This window comes from Podarcis erhardii (genome assembly GCF_964252035.2).
Source record: "Podarcis erhardii genome assembly, chromosome: 9".
NCBI lineage: Eukaryota > Metazoa > Chordata > Lepidosauria > Squamata > Lacertidae > Podarcis > Podarcis erhardii.
Window position 1 is genome coordinate 6,320,118 of NC_138512.1, and position 20,500 is coordinate 6,340,617.

The window sequence follows — 20,500 nt, forward strand, 5'->3', positions numbered from 1 at the left end:
AAGAAAGCCTTCACCAGCTGAAAGTCTGCACACTAGACAGCTAGTCAAGATGCAGGAGCAGGTCCAGGAACCAAGGTGTTACACCAAGATCATCTGGAGGGTCCCTGGGTCCCCACCCTGACTTAAAGCTTGTGGACTCTCTGAGTTTAACTGCTCCTCAGCCTTAACTACTGTTTCTCTGCGGCTGCAGTCTAGGAGTCAGGGAAACAGTTGCCCTATTTTTCCTGCCAGGTTCCCCGCGCCTTAAAAAGCTACATTACAACACACATCTGTGGGTATATGCCCATTTATTAAGTATGAGGTTTAATTTGAGCTACAGGGTGGTTGGAGTTCTTCAGGAAAAAGGCTAACTCATACAGGACAATTAGATGAACTGTTTCTGTTACCCATTTTAGAATATAATTAACAAATTCATATAGGTTTCTTATAATGGTTAGCTTTATCAGTATCTGAAAATTCAAACAGAGGCTCTTTATCCTGTCCAATGCTAAATGTAAATACACGAAACTTGTTAACATACCATATTTCTAGCACACATTATAAGCAAAATGATCAAGGCTTATTTTAAGTTTAAAGGTTGGCTGGAATTTTTTGTTGTTGCCCAGTTACAAATTGGAGCCAAATTCTTGCAGAGAGTTGTACTTTGGTTTAGCAACTCAGTGATTGCAAAGTTTATCTTGCCTATTTGAACTCCCAATAACAAAATTTAGGAAGCAAAAAAAAAGTATTTGCAGGACGGGATTGTCTGTTGTAGAGATACTCACACATAACCTGGTTGAAAACTCCTAATAATCAAATATTGAAAGTGTTTCTGGTTGGACAGTCAGTCGGAAAAATGTAGTAGACCCTATAAATAGCCCCTCTGACCAAACTAACTTTTGGAAAATAAAAAGGGTATCAAAGAAATGGTTTTAACTGACCAGGAGTTTTTCACTATTAAAGGAAAACATGGTGTCTTATAATCACCTAATTTTCAGAAGCATCCATTACAGAGGCTAGGGGATCATATCTCTTGGATACAGAATAAGAAAAATTAATACATTCAGCAAAAACACTGGCCACTTTTAGGTTTGGTAATGGGTTCTAAAAGATCTCTACTGGGAGAATGTTTTCTGGAATAGAAAATAAGTGTTAGCTCGAAGGTGGAACTGGGCAAAGAAGAGGATTTAGCCAGGGCCACCCACCATCACACAAGCGCCACAGCCCTGCTCTGCACTGATATCTCCTTTGGTGATGAACTGGTGCTGTGGTCCTGCAAAAAAAAAGCCAGTCTGTGAAGGTTCCTGGCACACTGCTAAGAAGAGCAGCTGTAGTCCATTTTGACGTTGAGAAAGGGATGCTAATTGTGTTGGTATCTGCTTGGTTGGAGATAATGTTCAACATTTCAGAACTTATTTCTTACAAGTTACTAGAGACACAGTAGGTGGCTAAAAACTTTGGAGTTTTTAGATGTAAAGAAGTTGACTTTAAGTAGCAGGAAATGTGACCTGAGAACAGATATCTTAATCTAGAATTACAGCAGTGATCGTACTCTTGAAGATCGTACTCTTAAGACTTCGTGCTGTTGATGTTAACTACATGTTTTTAAGTAAGCTATTAGACCTAATTCTTTTTCTCCTTTCCCCCCTTCAGAGTGAACGCCTGCTCATTAAAGGTGGACGGATTATTAATGATGACCACTCCTTCTATGCAGATGTTTACCTGGAAGATGGGCTGATAAAGTTAGTTTTAAAACTTTGAACTTTCTGTGTATGTTTGCTGATGCAAGAGCTGCTAGCTCTTGCTTATGGTGTACTTGCCTATTTAACATCTCTTATCTTTAGTCAAAGCTACAGGCTCCCCATCCAATCTTTTCTGATATCAGTAGACTGGATTGATTCCAGCCCAAAGTTTCTATTTGGGGTATGTTCACATTAGCAAGGTCAAACATACACCCCTTCTGTGTTTCAAACTGCATTTCACAGTGTTGTTAACATTAGGGGGGGGGGATGTCTTCACCCAACAGACATGAACTTTTTGGTTTCTCCGCCCCTGCAACACCTACCCTCCCAAACTCCTATTCTGTCATCTGCGCAGGTTGCTCATTTGTGCATGTATGATGGGTGTTAGGATTTGTCCACATTAACCACTTCTTCTGCATCCAGTTTTTTAGTTAGATTGAAGCTGGCTTGAGCAAGGTGCCATGTGAATGTGACTTTAAAAACTTTCAGTGGGAGCAAAGTGGTAAGTGAACATGCCCTTAGTTATAGGCATCCATCTGTCTTGAGAGACATTGGAGTGTGTAAACCGCTGTATTAGGAGCACCAAAGTGACCTCCCTGGGACGCAAGCCTGGGCAGTGTGTATCGAAGTCCTGGGCTGCCCAGAGGACAAGATCTCCTTTTCATCGTCGCTAATGTGGTCCTAAGGAAAGCAGAACAGTATGTTTGGCTCCAGCTGGGCTGCAGGAGTTGCTGGAAGGAGGAGTTCAAGGCGCCCCCAACCATCTTAGGGACTCCTTTCTGGATTTGTGTATGGAAAAAACCTGACAAACCTAGCCAGTATCTTAAAAAGCAGAGACATCTCCTTGCCAACAAAGGTCTGTATAGTTAAAGCTATGGTTTTCCCAGTAGTGATGTATGGAAGTGATAGCTGGACCATAAAGAAGGCTGATCGCCGAAGAATGGATGCTTTTGAATTATGGTGCTGGAGGAGACTCTTGAGAGTCCCATGGATTGCAAGAAGATCAAACCTATCCATTCTGAAGGAAATCAGCCCTGAGTGCTCACTGGAAGGACAGATCGTGAAGCTGAGGCTCCAATACTTTGGCCACCTCATGAGAAGAGAAGACTCCCTGGAAAAGAACCTGATGTTGGGAAAGATGGAGGGCACAAGGAGAAGGGGATGACAAAGGACGAGATGGTTGGATAGTGTTCTCAAAGCTACCAGCATGAGTTTGACCAAACTGCAGGAGCCAGTGGAAGGCAGGAGTGCCTGGCATGCTCTGGTCCATGGGGTCACGAAGAGTCAGACACGACTAAATGACTAAACAACAACAAAACTTCTTAGGCTTTTCTTCTGAAGATTTCCCACAAGGCACCAGAGGTTTAGGGTCAGAGTATTCCTTCTCCAAAGTGGGCTACCTTCCCAGGTTGATGAGCCTCATCTGCCCCTCCCCCCATTTCCCCCTACAGTGCACGCAAAACCCACTTTCTTGACCATTGAAACCCACCATTGGTCTTGTCCACCCCATCCACTGGAGCCTGTCTTTGCATGCAAGGGGAAGTCTCTAACTCAATGGGTTTGAGACCAACTGGCTGCCCTGGTTTAGCTGGGTAGTCAAAGCCGTTTCCCGGGGTGTGGCCACTGTCACATGCTAACAGCTTACAGGAGGTGCACATGAAAGGGTGCAGGGTGAGGACCAAAGGTGGACAAACTACCCAGAAGTAGCACAACCTCTGGTGGGGGACACATGCCCTTAGTATAGTGTAGAAATCACCACATAAAAGTTGTTAGGCAAGCATGTACTTCCAGTCAAAGAATTTCCATCAAACATAGAAGGGGCTTAGCTGTTTTAAAAGGATGTCCTCATGTGAAACTACTGATTTGGATATAGATTTGACACTATGATGGCCAAACTAGATATACCTTGGTGTGTGTTGGGGAAGGGGGTTGTTCATCAGAGAAATAGCAGAAAATAAAGTAAGAAATTGCAAGAGGTATCGAATTCTCCCCCCCCCCAAAAAAAGAGACTTCTTTGCTGTGGTCCAGTTTATTACTGGTTCGGAGTGGGTCGCAATCTTCTTTTTTGTTAAATAAATTTTATTAATTTTCAATTACAGAAATCCAGTATGCACCAAAATATATTAATACCAAATAACAATACCAATTCAGATACAAATCAATTACATAGCCCAGTGATGGCCAAACTTGGCCCTCCAGCTGTTTTGGGACTACAGTTCCCATCATCCTTGACCACTGTTAGCTAGGAATGATGGGAGTTGTAGTCCCAAAACAGCTGAAGGGCCAAGTATGGCCATCACTGACCAATTTTGTATGGCTTCCCACATGCTGTACTTCAGGGTCTGATTCCCTTTAATTCTGCCTCCAAACTATTGCTTAAACCAAAGACAATCCATTCATATGCTTTGATATTAGAATTTCTCATTCACTTTATCTTAAACTGAGGAAGCTATTGCATTTTCTAAACATAAGTTAACTGCAGGCGGGCAAATCAATTCTAGTATTCATGGTTGGCTATAGCTCTTCCCCTTAGGAAGTATACTTATGAGCAGGTTCATATGTAAGGCCTTTGCTGCTTCTGCTGTTGCACCACTGGGAGCTAAGCAATGATTTGTGTAGGTTGCTGTCTGAATTGAGGCTTAAGGTTTGTCTTGCTCCAGGTAAAAGATGAGCTGTAAACCCAAAAATTAGTTTTGGTTGCAACTCATGGGGTGTCTGGAGTGATACAAGCCACAGTCCTGGATTCTGTGGAAAGTTTTCCATTTCATATGTTCATTAGTCACAATGCCCATTGCAGATACAATCTTAGGCAAGCTTGGAAGCTTCAAGGTTGTTAGTGAACAGAAACAAATACAGGTAAATAAACATACTAAATTAAATCACCTTCTAAGGCACCAGTAACTTTTCTGATGCAAAACTGTTTTGTTTTTGCAGATTAGTGTAATTTTCCATAAATCTTTTCAGTATGAATTTTTCCAGAGAAAACCCTTTAGCGCTTTAGTGTGAGATCCGCAGCCAAACTAGCCTTCCACTTAGCAAAATTTGCAGTATTTGGTATTGACCCAATTTATATGTAAACTGCATTGATGCAGTGATGCTCAAAAGGATGTGGAGAGTGTTTCATGTGTGTGGAATGACTGAGCTGGATTTTTGTAAACCTCTTAGATGTTTTCTTAAAATTAAGCAGTAGATAAATTCTGTTAAATAAGATAAATGAAATTTAATTTATTCGTTCTCTAAATCAGTGGTTCACAATTAGCTAAGTACTGTGCACTCACTGTTTTTCAAAAGCCAAGCCACAGACTCCCTCCTTTTGAAATTTTTGATATCTCTGTGGCAGTTCTTGTTATGTGGATGTTGTCACAGACTCCCTGGGTGGGTTACACGGAATCCCTGAGGTTTTCAGGCCACCAATCGGGAACCACATCTCTAAATGTTTAGTTGGCATGACTGATCAGCCACCCCACATCTGCGTAGCTGTTGTTTCCCTATAGCACTGCCTACGGGCAACTGTGTCCATGGGGTTCCAGGGTCTACCTTTAGCTCTAGCTTCTAAGTTCTGATACATCTTAAGAATGTTCATGATTCCTGCATTGCAGAGGGTTGGACTACAAGACCCTTGAGATCCCTTCTAACTCTATAATCCTGTGATTCTGTGATTCTTCTATGAGCCCATTTGGGAGATGTATGAGAGGGACAGTGCAAGAGAGGTTTGCAAGAAGCAACTGACAACTTTAATCAATTATATTATCAAAAGAACTATACAACCCAAATAGTTAATCGAACTTCACAAAGGCATGGGCAATTTGCACCATTCTTCCATTGCCAACATTTGTGTTATGATTTGCATGTTTTGGAACTGCATCTCAGGTTTGGGCTGGCTGTGATATTCTTTCTGGTAGTGGGCATAGTAATAGCTTTACTGTGCTGTAAGGAAAGCTACAGTATATGACACAAGCAGTTTGTGGGAATTCTAAGCAGTGTAAAGACCAGCCCATGAGATACTGTAGCTAAACTTTCATTTGCAGGATCTATGGTTGCAAAATGCATGCATGTTAGACCCTAATATTAGACCCATGATTCAACTGAAACCTTCAAGATTGTTGTTAATGTTTCTAGACAAAAGAACCAAAATAGCCCTTCTTCCTTTTCGTCAGACAAATAGGAGAGAATTTGATTGTTCCTGGTGGAGTGAAGACCATTGAGACGAATGGGCTTATGGTTATTCCTGGAGGCATCGATGTCAATACTTACCTGCAGAAGCCCTCTCAAGGCATGATGGCTATTGATGATTTCTATCATGGCACAAAGGCAGCTCTAGGAGGAGGCACAACCATGATCAGTAAGTACTGGAAATGCTCAGCACTTCATAAAGGAAAAGCTGAGGATGTGTCCCATTCATAGAAGCATTAGAGAAAGGTTTATTTTCATATGGCACAGGAGAGCAAACAAGCAAGTCCAGACCCTTCTCCCTATAAAAGATAGTAATAGCTGAAGCTTCAGTGGCTGTAATGATATGTGCAAATGGGTTATCGAGACTGAAGGAAAACAAACTGCTGGTGAATGAAAACATTAGATTTTTAACTGGATATATTGTTGTTATTGTTGTTATTATTTCAATTTATTAGTTCCTTACCACATAAGTCTCCAAGTGACCTCAACAAATTGAAAGCTGAAAGAATGGCAAAAAACCCTGAAAAAGGACAATGTAATACAGTGGTAACCATACCTGCCCTTGGACCATAGGGTGAAAGGCTGGGAAGGAAGGAAGGAAGGAAGGAAGGAAGGAAGGAAGGAAGGAAGGAATAAAATAATCTATAAAAGAAATCTATTGAAACAGCAGCAAAAGCATAGCTGTCAACCTTCCCTTTTTTTGCGGGAAATTCCCTTATTCCAGCGCCATTTCCCACTGCTTCCCGCTGCTATCCCAGATTGTTAGATATCCCGTAGACTATCCCTGGGACAGGTGAGGCTGCTGATCCCTTATTTTCGAGGCTGCTGATCCCTTATTTTCAAATCTGAAAGTTGACAGCTGTGAGCAAAAGCACTCTATCAATAGACAGCAAAATAAAACAGGCAGCGACCATTTAGCACGGGGGTTCCATTCCCAGCCCCCGCATGCGTTGGCAGAGAGTGTATAAGAGTGCCCTGCCCCATTATGCCCCACCCCCTTTCTCCCTGTTCTGCCCTCGTTTTGCCACCTTCTGGGTCTCTGAAAGGACCCGTGCATCGGTGATCATGTGTCAATTGGAAGCGCCGAAAATGGTCGCCACCAGTAGTAGTAATAATAATTTTAAAAATCATTATCCATCAAATGCCTGGGAGAATAGGTAAGTTTTTACTTAGCATAGGGACGGTGTTAAGTGATGGAGCAGGGGGAATCTCACTGGGGAGAGTTTTTCAAACTTCCATGAGAGGAGCACCCAGAGAAGGGCCGTGGATGAAAACCAGAGGGTCTGGGTAGGTTCAAATCATGAGTGGGGTTTGAAAAAATATTGGGGTTCTGAGCCATATAGAGATTTAAGGTTAAATGACCACTTTGAATGGGGCTTGGAAATGAACAGGCAGCCACTACGGCTGAGTCAAGGGCCAGTGCCATGTGATCCATTTGCGCTAAACCTCTTAGCAATCAGGTGGGTGCATTCGATGCTGCCTAGTTTGCGAATCATCTTCAGAGACACCCCTGTGCAATTACATTGCAGTAATCAAGAGGGACGCTGTCTAGAGCATCCTTCATGCCACTCAATTGGACAGGAGAGCCATCCTCTAGCAGCATCTCAGTCTTGTCTAGATTAAACTTCAGTCCATTGGTCCTCATTCAGTCCCTTGTGACCAGGCAACAGTTCAGCACATCCGCTGCCTCACCTGCAGAAGATGAAAATGAGAAACACAGCTGGCTGTCTTCAGGATACTGATAACAATGCGCTCCAAAACTGAGTATGACCCCACTTAGCAGTTTTAGTGTCATAATGTCAGCAAAACACTTTACATTTCATCTTAGTGTGTGATCACACCGGCTTTGGCTGGTTTACTTGTGGCCTTGTGCAGAAAATTTAAGCTTAGCTCAGTGATACATCCTCTGTATCACTGTAAGATGCTCCTTGCGTGGCGAGTTCCCGCCCCCCCTGAAAATAAAGACACGTGACACAATTATTAAGGTTAATGGGCTAAATAAGGCCACAACTTTATTGGTTACAGGTGATGACCGGTGTTGGCTTAGACATTGGTCCTAACTGACTATCCGCAGTAGGGGGAGTCCTGCTGATGCACATCAACTAGGAACTCCCTCGGGGTCACCGATAGGGGGCATGCCTTAGGCCCTCACCTCCCCAGGCTTTGGACAGGGCCACGCCCCTCAGAATTCCTTTATCGGACTACCCTTCAATATGCGGGGCAGGTGATGGCACTTCCTCCCCTCTTCCATCTACAAATCAATACCAATGCCTAACCGCCAATACCAAGAAAGTTGTGACGATTTGCTTCGAGGTAGGCGAAAACCAAGTGGCTGGTGCCAATTTGCCAAGTGGAAAAAATTCCTACCAGGTCCCTCAGTGGCGACCAACCGAGGTCCATAGCAAAGTCAAGGAACGAAAACCTTAAAGGGCGAGAGGGTAGGGAAAACAGGAACAGCTGGTAGGTGGGAAAAGAGGGAGATCCCCGGTGCCGCTTGCCTTAAATAGGGCAGGCCACGCCCCCAGAGCCAGCCGATTTGCTGGCCAGGGGGTGACATGGCCGGGGATTCCCCCAATCGTGCGGGGGCGTGAAGCCCGCAACCCCACCTCCTCTGCAGGGCGGAAGTGGCTTTATGGGACTATTTTTAAAGACTATTAGGAAACCAGTTGGTACAGAACATAGCAACAAGAATGCTGGTACCAAGTTATCTAAAGGGCCACGTGCATCTATATGAGCTTTCTTGGGCTTTCAGATCCACTTCTGAGGCCCTGCATTAGTCTGATGCATCCCAGGTACAGGGCCTTTCAGGTGGTGGCCCTATAGTTATGAATGCTCTCCCTTGGAAAGTACAAGTGACTCCATCTTTGGAAATGTCTAAGAAACAACTAAAACATTTTGTTTCTGTCTTTTTATTATCTGCTGTTGCTTTAAAAAAAATATTCTAATGTTTAAGTGGCTATTGTTCAGTTTTAAACAGGTATAATGCCATATTATTATTGTTGTTGTTGTTGAGTCATAAATTTTGGACACTGTCTTGAAGTGGCTGTTGCACCCTAAAAAGTAACATATAAATCAGGTAATAAATAAAATAAACAAAACTGTTGAGAATGATTGGCAAAAGGTTTCTTTCCGCATATGTCCCTTGTTAGATGCATGCAGTCTATTTATATAAAAAACTGAAAGACTGCAGTGGAGCTAAACAGTGAAGCTGGGCGAGAGAATTTGTCAGTGAGGCGCTAGGTGGGAAAAGGAGCCTATTCCTAGGAAGAGAGAAGAGAGCAGTGTGTGGAAGTGCCATTGAGAGTGGCTTCATTTTCAGGCTATTTTATTCTCAGCAGTTGGGTGGGCAGCAGGGGCAAAGCAAGACAACAAGCTATGATTAAGCCAGGATGTCAGTACGGGCATAACAACAAACCGTGATTTATGATCCTAGTTTGCTGTCTCAAGCATAGTATGGCTAGTGTGCCTGCTGGGGTTCAGGCATGCAGACAGGCTGGGGTTATGCTAAAAACAACAACAACCCTATGGCTTGGTGTTATTTCCAACGTGGGCCACTTTGGTGCTTACTCCTAAGTGTGCGTTGGCCAAGGCCAATTTCTTAGGGGATGACCTATTCTTACTGGCTTAGTCAGCTCAGTGTCCTGCTTTTTGGAAGAAATAGGCAAGATCAAACTTAAGTTAATTGAAATAGTTCTTCCTTGCACAGAGAAATGTCTAGTTTATTTAAGCTCTTCAAAAACAGTGTGACAATGAAACAAGAGGTTTCAGGACCTGTTTTGTTTCATGTACTATTGCATCTGTAGATAAAATGTGGACTGAACTTTATTTGCCTATTAACAAGCACTTCATCCTCATTTCAGTTGACCATGTACTTCCTGAACCCAGCTCCAGCCTGTTAACCTCCTTTGAAAAGTGGCACGAGGCAGCAGATACCAAATCCTGTTGCGATTACTCTCTCCATGTGGACATCACCAACTGGTATGATGGAATCAGGGAAGAGCTGGATATCCTGGTACAAGATAAAGGTTAGTAACGGTCTAGCAGAATAGCCAGATAAAGAGATAAAGATAAAAATATGGGGACATTGTCAAAAACCTTGCTGAAATCATGATACACAATGTCCACAGCATTCCCCTGATCTACCAAGTTTGCAATTCTATAAAAGAAATAAATAAATGAGATTTTTTTCTGGCATGATTTGTTTTTGAGAAACCCATGCTGGGTCTTAGTAATCACAGCATCTTTTTATAAGTTCTTGCAGACTGTTTAATTATCTGTTCTAGGACATTCCTGGTATCGATGTCAAGTTGATCGGTCAGTAGTTACCTGTATCTGCTCCCCCACCCCTTTTTGGAAATGAGGACAACATTTGTCCTCTTTCAGTCCTCAGGGACCTCACCTGCTCCAAGAATTCTTGAAGATCACATCCGCAAGCTCCTTTAGTACCCTTGGATACACCTCTCTTGTATCACCAACTATCCTGTTTTTGCATTCCAAAAACTTATTTAAAAATTCCATTCATTCTCAAACGTGGTATTATTACAAATAGCTTGCTGCACTCATAAAGCCCAAGTTCATTCACTTAACACTGCTTCTCTCCGTAACTCCGTATACCATCCTCTTAAGTCTGGTGTCTGACAGCTCTTCCAGTGTTAGCATATATGCATAATTTTCTGCAACAATAATAAAAAAGGAACATTGTGTAGGTTCCTTTCTTTTAATATTGTTAACCTGCCGGTGTAGCCAAATATGAGCAGTGCTGAGCACAAGCCACACTTGCAAAGGAAGAAGAGGAGTTTGGATTTGATATCCCGCTTTATCACTACCCGAAGGAGTCTCAAAGCGGCTAACAATCTCCTTTCCCTTCCTCCCCCACAACAAACACTCTGTGAGGTGAGTGGGGCTGAGAGACTTCACAGAAGTGTGACTGGCCCAAGGTCACCCAGCAGCTGCATGTGGAGGAGCAGGGAAGCGAACCCGGTTCACCAGATTACGAGTCTACTGCTCTTAACCACTACACCACACTGGCTCTCCATAAACATACCTACCCATAAACACTGTGGTACTTTTATGTTTCTTAGTCGAGGACATTGTTTCCCAAACTTGGGTCGCCAGCTGTTTTTGGAATACAATTCCCATCATCCCTGACCACTTGTCTTGCTAGCTTAGGAATGATGGGAGCTGTAGTCCAAAAACAGCTGGAGACCCAAGTGTGCGAAGGACTGATCTAGGAGGATAGCTTTCACTTGGCTTCTGTTCCACTTAAGGAACACTTGGGCGTGCGTTCCAAGGGTTGGGATTTTTCCTTTGTAGTTACAACTTTACCTGACATGCACCTGATACCTTCTGCCATCAGGCGAGGGTCAAGTGGGCAGGGCAGGGAGGTAGTGGCGGAGGAAGAGGGGGTCCACCCCAGGTGCCATCTCTGAGGGGTGTGACAAGAGGGCATCCCATGGGGGGCTTGCCCCGCTGCCCCCAGGCACAACGGTGTGAGCCGCTGCCATCACTCCACCACAGCTGCGTGCGGAGGATCCTTTGCTCGCGGCTGCGCCCTCTGCTGCCACCCACGCTCGAGCGGCGGCGGCAAACTGCCCAGTGGCGCATGCGCGACAGCGCTATGAAAGTTGCTGCACATCCACCTTACGTACGGGGTGTGCGCATGCGCCCTATGTAGCAGTGCTGCACATGCGCCATACGTACAGCGCACATGCATGCGCCACCAGGCGGTTTGCCCTGCTCCCCTGCACCAGGTGCCGGTTCCCCTTCCTTCGCCCCTGCAGGGAGGAAAGGACTTGTGGGTCAAAATAGGACTCCTGGCAGTCCTATGTCATCAATATGCGGATGATACCCAGCTCTACCTCTCTTTTAAATCGGAACCAGTGAAGGCGGTGACGGTCCTGTGTGAGTGCCTGGAGGCGGTTGGAGGATGGATGGTGGCTAATGGATTGAGGTTGAATCCTGTCAAGACAGAAGTACTGTTTTGGGGGGACAGGGGGCGGGCAGGTGTGGAGGACTCCCTGGTCCTGAATGGGGTAACTGTGCCCCTGAAGGACCAGGTCAATTCTGTATCCAGGGCAGCTGTCTACCAGCTCCACCTGGTACGCAGGCTGAGACCTTACCTGCCCACGGATTGTCTCGCCAGAGTAGTGCATGCTGTGGTTATCTCCCGCTTGGACTACTGCAATGCGCTCTACGTGGGGCTACCTTTGATTTTTTTTTTTTAAATAATATTTATTAAATTTTATTTGACAATAAATATATATAAAAACATATCAATTTCAGATATCATCATTTCATAAACATCCTTGGACTTCCTCACGCCTCTTGTTCCTACTCTCTAGACTCATAAGTTTTACCAGCAAATTATTAACTTAATTTAGTTTATCTAATTAAAATTTCCCAATATTCAAATCTCAAATTTAATCTTTTAGATTTCTTTTGTCAAAGGTTAATTATAGGATACCATTTATCCACAATTTATCTTATTTTTCAATTACATTGACTTTTATACATAAAGGTTATTAGTTTGTTAGAGCCTTGATGTTACAGATCTTACATTTTTCTTAACACTCATACAGTTTACAATGCTTTTGCAGATAGTCTTTAAACTTCTTCCAGTTCTCCTCCTCCAATTCTTCTCCCTGGTCTCGGATTCTGCCAGTCATCTCATCCAGTTCCATATAGTCCATCAGTTGCATCTGCCATTCTTCCAGTGTGGGCAAGTCTTGAGTTTTCCAGCCTTTAGCAATAAGTATCCTTGCTGCTGTTGTAGCATACATAAAAAAGGTTCGGTCCTTCTTTTGCACACTCTGGCCGACAATGCCGAGGAGGAAGGCCTCTGGTTTCTTAAGAAAGGTATACTTAAATACCTTTTTCAGCTCGTTATATATCATTTCCCAGAAAGCCTTCACTCTAGGGCACGTCCACCAGAGGTGAAAGAATGTTCCTTCAGCCTCTTTACACTTCCAACATTTATTATCAGGCAAATGATATATCTTTGCAAGCTTGACTGGGGTCATGTACCACCTGTATATCATTTTCATAATGTTTTCTTTCAAGGTATTACATGCCGTAAATTTCATACCGGTGGTCCATAACTTTTCCCAGTCAGCAAACATGATGTTGTACCCTATGTCCTGTGCCCATTTTATCATAGCTGATTTGACCGTTTCATCCTGTGTATTCCATTTTAGCAGCAAGTTATACATTCTTGAAAGTATCTTAGAGCTGGGTTCTAACAGTTCTGTTTCTAACTTTGATTTTTCCACCTGAAATCCTATCTTTTTGTCCAATTTAAAGACTTCTTTAATCTGAGCATAATGTAACCAATCTCGCACTTTATCTTTTATTTTCTCCATACTCTGCAACCTCCAGTTATCTCCATCTTTTTCTATTATTTCCCAATATTTCGGCCATTTGGCCTCCATATTGAGTCTTTTCGGGGCCTTAGCCTCCATTGGTGATAGCCACCTTGGGGTCTTATTTTCCAATAAGTCTTTATATTTTGACCAGACATTGAACACTGCTTTTCTGACAACATGGTTCTTGAAAGCCTTATGTATTTTAACCTTGTCATACCACAGATACGCGTGCCAACCAAACGCATTATTAAATCCTTCCAAATCTAAAACATCAGTGTTTTCAAGAAGTAGCCAATCTTTCAACCAGCAAAAGGCTGCTGATTCATAATACAACTTTAAGTCTGGCAGGGCAAAGCCCCCTCTTTCTTTAGCATCAGTTAGTATCTTAAACTTGATTCTGGGCTTTTTGCCCTGCCAGACAAATTTAGAAATATCTCGTTGCCACCTCCCAAAACACTCCATTTTGTCCACTATTTGCAAAGTTTGAAATAAAAACAACATCTTTGGCAATACATTCATTTTAACAGCAGCAATACGTCCTGACAAGGAAAGTTTCAATCTTGACCAGACATCTAGGTCTTTTTAAATTTCAGACCAACATTTTTCATAATTATCTTTAAATAAATTTCTGTTCTTCGCTGTTATATTTACCCCTAGATATTTTACTTTTTTAACCACATTTAATTCTGTCTCTTTTTGAAACCTTTCTGACTCTAAAGAAGTCAATTTTTTCCCCAAAACCTTAGTTTTTTGTTTATTAAGTTTAAATCCTGCCACTCGACCAAATTCCTGAATCAGTTTCAGTACCCTTTTAGTGCTAGGCTCTGGCTCCTGTAGGGTCAAAACTAGGTCATCTGCAAATGCTTTCAGTTTGTATTGTTTCGCTCCGACCTGAATACCTTCTACCAACCGGTCTCCTCTAATCATATTCAAGAGCACTTCCAGGACCAATATAAATAACATAGGGGATATAGGGCAACCTTGTCTTGTTCCTTTTTCAATTCTGAACTCTTCTGTCACCACATTATTAACTATCAATTTTGCTTTTTGCTCTGAATAAATTGCCTCTATCCCATTGTAGAACCCCCGCCCCACTCCCATTCCTTCCAAATTTTTCTTCATAAATTTCCAAGAAATGTTGTCAAAGGCTTTCTCCGCATCTATGAAAATTAACACAGCTTTTGTATTTATATTTGTTTGCAAAAGTTCCAAAATATCAATAATGTTCCTTGTGTTAGCAAACAAATGTCTACCTGGGAGGAAGCCTGCTTGGTCCTTATGAACTACCTCATTAAGAACTTTTTAAAATCTTCTTGCTAGAATGTCTGCAAATATTTTGTAATCCACATTTAAAAGGGAGATGGGGCGGTAGTTTGTAAGTTGCGTCTTTTCAGATTCCAATTTGGGTATCAATGTGATGAAAGCTTCTTTCCACGACTCCGGTGCCTTCTTCCCTTCCATAATTTCATTGCAAACCTCCATTAGTGGATGCATCAAATAGTCTTTCAATGTCTTATAATATTTGGAGGTAAGCCCATCTGGCCCTGGAGACTTGCCCAATTGCATGTTCTGAATGGCCTCCTCAATTTCTAATTGTGTTATTTTATAATTCAGGATTGTTCTGTTGTTAAGAGACAACTTTGGTAAACCATACTTCTGTAAAAACTGATCTATCTCTGATTCATTTTGCGGCCCTTGTGTATAAAGTTGTTTGAAGAATCTCTGGAAGCACTTTCTAATTTCCACCGGGTTCTGAATATTTCTTCCCTCAATTTCCAAATTTGTTACTGTGTTCAGCTTTTGTCTCTTTTTCAGCTGCCATGCTAGCAGCTTTCCACGTTTATTTGCCGATTCAAAGGATCTTTGTTTCATTAGCTTAATCTTCCATTCCACTTCTTGGTTCATCATTTTTGCATATTGTACTTGATAGTGTTTAATTTCTCTTAAGATCTCCTTTGATTTCGGTTTCGATCTTAGCTTTTTCTCACCTTCTTTAATTTTCTCCAAGATCTTGTCTTTCTTGTCATTCTGTGCTTTTTTCTTAATTGTATTCTGCTGTATCAGAAACCCTCTCATCACCGCCTTGCTTGCGTCCCAGACAGTTTTTTTTTCCACTGTAGTATTCAGGTTTATCTCAAAATAGTCCTTCAAAGCTTTTTGGGCCTTTTTAATAATATCCTGATCTCTAAACAAGTTGTCATTCATCCTCCATCTGAAAGAGCCGGTTGGAGTTAGTCTCATATCCATCTTGACAGCGTTATGGTCGGAGCAGGTTCTTGGGCAGATTTCCACTTTTTTTATTTTAGGTGCCAGGCCTTTAGTTGTCCAAATTTGGTCAATTCTTGTCCATGTCAGTTGGGCTTCAGAAAAGAATGTTCCTTGCCTTTCTAGGGGATTCTTTGTTCTCCAGATGTCAATCAAGTCCATATTGTCAGTCATTTCAAAAAATGTCTTTGGTAGTCTGCCATCTTTTGTCACGTTATGGCTTTGTGACTTATCCATGTTGGTTGATACCACTCCATTCATATCTCCTAACATAATGATGTTATCATAGTCCAGATAGTCCAGCATAATCTCATGCAGCTTCTTGTAAAATTCCGATTTTCCCTCATTTGGCGCATAAATTCCTAATAATAAAAACTTTTCACCTTGGGTCTGAATCTCAATTGCCAAAATTCGTCCGTGTTCATCCTTGAATAGGAATTTTGGTGACAGGCTCTCTTTTGCATATATCACCACGCCTCTTTTCTTTACTCGATCTGAAGAAATAAATTCTTGGCCTAGTCTTTTGTTTATTAACACTTTTCTGTGTAGCCTAGTCACATGTGTTTCTTGCAAACAAATAATGTCCAATTGTTCTTTTTTCAAAATATGAAATATCCTTCTTTTCTCCGGGATGTTGGCGCCATTTATATTCCAACTTAGAAGTTGCAGAGACATCCTGGTCAAATCTGTTATTGATCTGGTGGTGGTATCTTTTTCTCCTGGTCTAGGGACCCCTTCGGTGTAGGTGTAGGTACAAGTTGTGGTTCGGCCCCAGGAGGTCTATCAATCCCTTTCTGAAGATACTCTCCGTATGTATTCAGAAATTTATCTCTGTCTTCTGCTGTTTTAATTTTCACCTTCTTCCCCCTAAACGTAAAGGATAGTCCTTGTGGGAATTCCCACCTAAAGATGATTAAATTGCTCCTCAGCAACTTCACTAGTTCAGAATAAGTGGATCTAAGATCCAAAAGTTGTTTAGGAATATCCTTGTACACCTCTGCTCTTTTGTCCAAAATTTCCAGTGACTTTCCGTAGTGTAGTCCTAATATTTTGTCCCTCTCCTCCTTGGATCTTAAAGTAATCAAACAGTCTCTGGGCTTGTCTTTTCTTGTAAGTTTTCCAAGTCTAAAAGCAGTCACGATTTTAAAGTCCTTTTCCTCCTCCAAGTTCCACCACTTGGAAAACTCTTTTGTTAAATACTCAGTTAGATTCCCTTGTTCATGTTCAAGTTCTGGAATGAACCTCAATTTCAAGTTGTTTTCCCGTGCCCGAAGTTCTATCATAGACAGATAGGCTTGCTGATCCCCTACCTGCTTGTGCAGTGGTCTCACCTCCTGCTCCAGTGCTGCAGTTTTTTGAATGGCTTCTTCTGCCAATTTCCGATTTTCTACGGTGGATTCAGATAAATTACTGATTGCTTGAGCGTTCGACGTAACCTGTTCAGTTAACTTGTTTACACAGTCTCTGGTCTGGTCAATCTTTGCCGTTTGTTCATCCACCTTTTTGTCCAGGCCTTCCAATTTTTCAAGTATTTTGTCCAATACTGAAGCAGTTCCACCTGCTGCCATATCTAGTCCAAACAGCTGCTCAGTTTCTTCTAATTCCCGAGCATCAGGCACGGATGACCTACGTGGCTGAGAGACTAAAGTCAGGGTTGTTTGTCTTTTTGCTTTGGCCGCTCTTGTTTGCCTCCCAGTACCGCTCATTCCACTTCTATCTGCTGTCAAGGTCAAACTGAGTATGTTCTCATGAGAATCCACCAGCCCATAAGATAAACAATCCAATCGGAGGAGAGGAAACCGAAAGGAAAGTCAGATTTTGTTAAAGTCCAAAAATCCTCTAGGGGGAGCTTGCTTCTATTATAGGGAAGAAGTCTGATTATTAATTGTCCGTTGATTAAATTTTTCTAAACTTAAATACTGTAAAGCAATGTCCAAACCATCTAAAACCTCCTGAAGACCTTCAGCAGTTGTATTTAGCAGAGTTGGTTTCAGAGGGTAACAATATTTCAATAAGTGTACACTGTAACAATTCACAGCAACAGTCCCATTAAAGCTCAGATATTACTAAATCCAGCAATAAAGTATCCAAGTCTTGCAAACTGACAGTTCTAATGTCTAGGCAGTCCGATTGCCTGGGATTCTTTGTCCCTTTGTTAGTCCAACAGAGCAGGTTACACAGTTCATATATTGAAGTAAAGCTTTAAAAAAGTTAAGTCCTGAAATAGTTTAAACTAATGTAGGAGTTGATTGCCTTTTGACACCTCTTCAAAGGCACCACACATCAAAGTCTTTGCTTTAGATCTTAAGCAGTGACAAGAGACGGACTTCCTGGTTACGTCTCTCGCTTTCAGCCGAATTTACAGCAAATTTATAGTCCAACCCTTATCTTTTCCGTTGTTACTCACGAGTTGTTGATTTAAGCCGAATTTTCCCAAGAAAAGAGGACAGCGCTCACCGACAGCAGCTTCGCGGCTTCACTCTGCAGAAAGAGCGATTGACATGGGGCTACCTTTGAAGGTGACCCAGAAACTACAACTAATTCAGAATGTGGCAGCTAGAATGTTGACTGGGGGTGGCCGCTGAGACCATACAACACCGGTTCTGGAAGACCTACATTGGCTCCCAGTACATTTCCGAGCACAATTCAAAGTGTTGGTGTTGACCTTTAAAGCCCTAAACAGCCTTGGCCCAGTGTACCTGAAGGAGCGTCTCCACCCCCATCGTTCTCCCCAGACACTGAGGTCCAGCGCCAAGGGCCTTCTGGTGGTTCCCTCACTGCAAGAAGTGAGCTTCCAGGGAACCAGGCAGAGGGCCTTCTCGGTGGTGATGCCAGCCCTGTGGAACGCCCTCCCATTCGATGTCAAAGAGATAAACAACTACCTGACATTTAGAAGACATCTGAAGGCAGTCTTGTTTAGGGAAGTTTTTAATGTGTGACATTTTAATGTATTTTTAATCTTTGTTGGAAGCTGCCCAGAGTGACTGGGTTAATAATAATAATAATAATAATAATAATAATAATAATAATAATAATTAATGTAGCTTGTGGTCTAGTGGTGGTCTGTGCCTGGGCTAGGCCATGTGTGATACACTGAACACTTTGTGAATCAGGAAAAAGAACTGTGAAATAAAAGCGGAGACAACACTTTCTTAAAAGACAGCTGCACGTAACTAGCACTTTTATTTTCTGCCAGAAGCTTGCAGTCTTAACAGGATCTGATCATTAACTTGACTTTGCAAGCAGAAAGTGAACTAGTTGGACTATTAAGCTTAAAATAGAAGTAGCCATGCATGCATCTGTCATCGTATTTTCTGTGGCGGCATCTGCACAATGCATCCACCTTCCCTGCCTTTTAAAAACCCCAAAAACAGCTGTGCTCTCAGCTTTCACTGGTGCTTGACCTGAATATATCATATTTTTAACTCTGCCTTATTTTTTTATTTGAATTATCTTTCTGTATTTTAATGTTTGATACATTTTTAAATATTGTATACAACTTTGAGATGATATGATATGGGAGGTAACAGAGAAAGATTTTAAACAAATAAAAAATAAATTAAAACTATTGTAACATAAACAGTATTAATATGAATATTTGTGTTATATATGTGAATATTTATGAAGGGAACTGTTTCAGAATGCTAAAAAAAATACACATTCGCTTTATTCTGAATACCTTTTTTCCTGTAAATAGGTGTTAATTCTTTTCAAGTCTACATGGTCTACAAAGATCTCTACCAAATGACTGACAGCCAGGTAATCTGTGCATTTTCATATGAGATCTCTGGTTCCCAGGAACTCTTCTAATTGAGATCCATGCTTTTGAATTAAGCTTAAGTTTGGGGTGTGTTTGTGTTGAAATGTGACCAGTCATGTCCCTCTCCTTCCTCTGAAATGAAAGTTACTAAACACCCTCTCTGTTGTTATATCTTTGGAGTCATGAGTTTCAGGTGGGCTAACACAGTTTTTAATTGAAATTGTGATGAAAGTATTGTGCATATTACAGTTAAAACATAATATTATGGCAGAATCTATTGTGAACACAAATTTTGAATTTTGTAACATGTCATTTCCAGCACAGTGACTCATGTTTTCAAGGAGTATCTTCACACGCTTGGAGCATATCCAGAACTTGCTTTAGAATATTAAACATTTACAAATGCTTGTAAATGTTGAATGTGCACTGTTTTTGTTATTTAATGTGTAGCTGTGAGGCCTCTGGGTAGGACTGGGACTACTAGAAGCTGCTGCTAGTCTTGTGAGGAGATTTTCCTCCCAAGACTTATAGCAGCTTCTGGAAAGGGCTTGGGGGGGGGGCTTAGCAGGACAGTAGCCCACCCCTCTCCCTGTGTGCTGTGCTCCCAGTTCTACTGCTCTTTAGAGAGCAAGAACTGTGAACATTTAGCATCTAATCAAGAGTTGGCTTAGTTTTTGTTCCTACTTTTTCTCCAAGAAAAAAAAAAAAAGCTTTGGAATCGTTTTAGAAGTTCTTGCCTTCTTCTTTTTTTAAAAAAAAAAATATTATATTGTTACCATTCACATTAACACACCATACAGAAAAAGAAAATAAATTCCATCACCACCAAAGAAAAAAAGAGAATTAATATATCAACTAATGACCTTCAAAACATAAAATACATAAAATAAAAGTGGTCTTTTTCTATGCACCAGACTTCCCGTCTATTCCTTATTACAGATCCTGTATTAATTGTTCGCTGCCATTGTGTAACGAGTTTTGTTCAATTTCAATATCCCTTAATCCATTCATTGGTTTTACCACATTTTTAACACTGCTACTGAAATTATTCGAACGATGCGTATGACCTTAAACTACTATTATTATTTTCCAAGTTTATTTTAAAAACTTCCCATTTTGAGATAAATACCTGTTTTGGTTTATTTTTTATCTCTTCTGACATGCTGTCTAATTCCGCGTATTCAGCCATTTTTTGAATCCATTCTAATCTTGATGGGACT

At 41.6% G+C, this 20,500-nt stretch overlaps 1 protein-coding gene across 2 annotated transcripts in view; it reads left to right on the forward strand.

Moving 5' to 3' along the window:
• CRMP1 (collapsin response mediator protein 1) overlaps positions 1-20,500 on the forward strand; it is a 47,221-nt gene that overhangs the window by 7,221 nt on the left and 19,500 nt on the right. For both annotated transcript variants that reach the window (XM_081876268.1, XM_081876269.1), the window contains exons 2-5: positions 1,633-1,721; positions 5,879-6,063; positions 9,755-9,919; positions 19,218-19,279. In XM_081876268.1, coding sequence (XP_081732394.1) covers positions 1,633-1,721; positions 5,879-6,063; positions 9,755-9,919; positions 19,218-19,279 — 501 coding nt within the window. The remainder of the gene's footprint in view (positions 1-1,632; positions 1,722-5,878; positions 6,064-9,754; positions 9,920-19,217; positions 19,280-20,500) is intronic.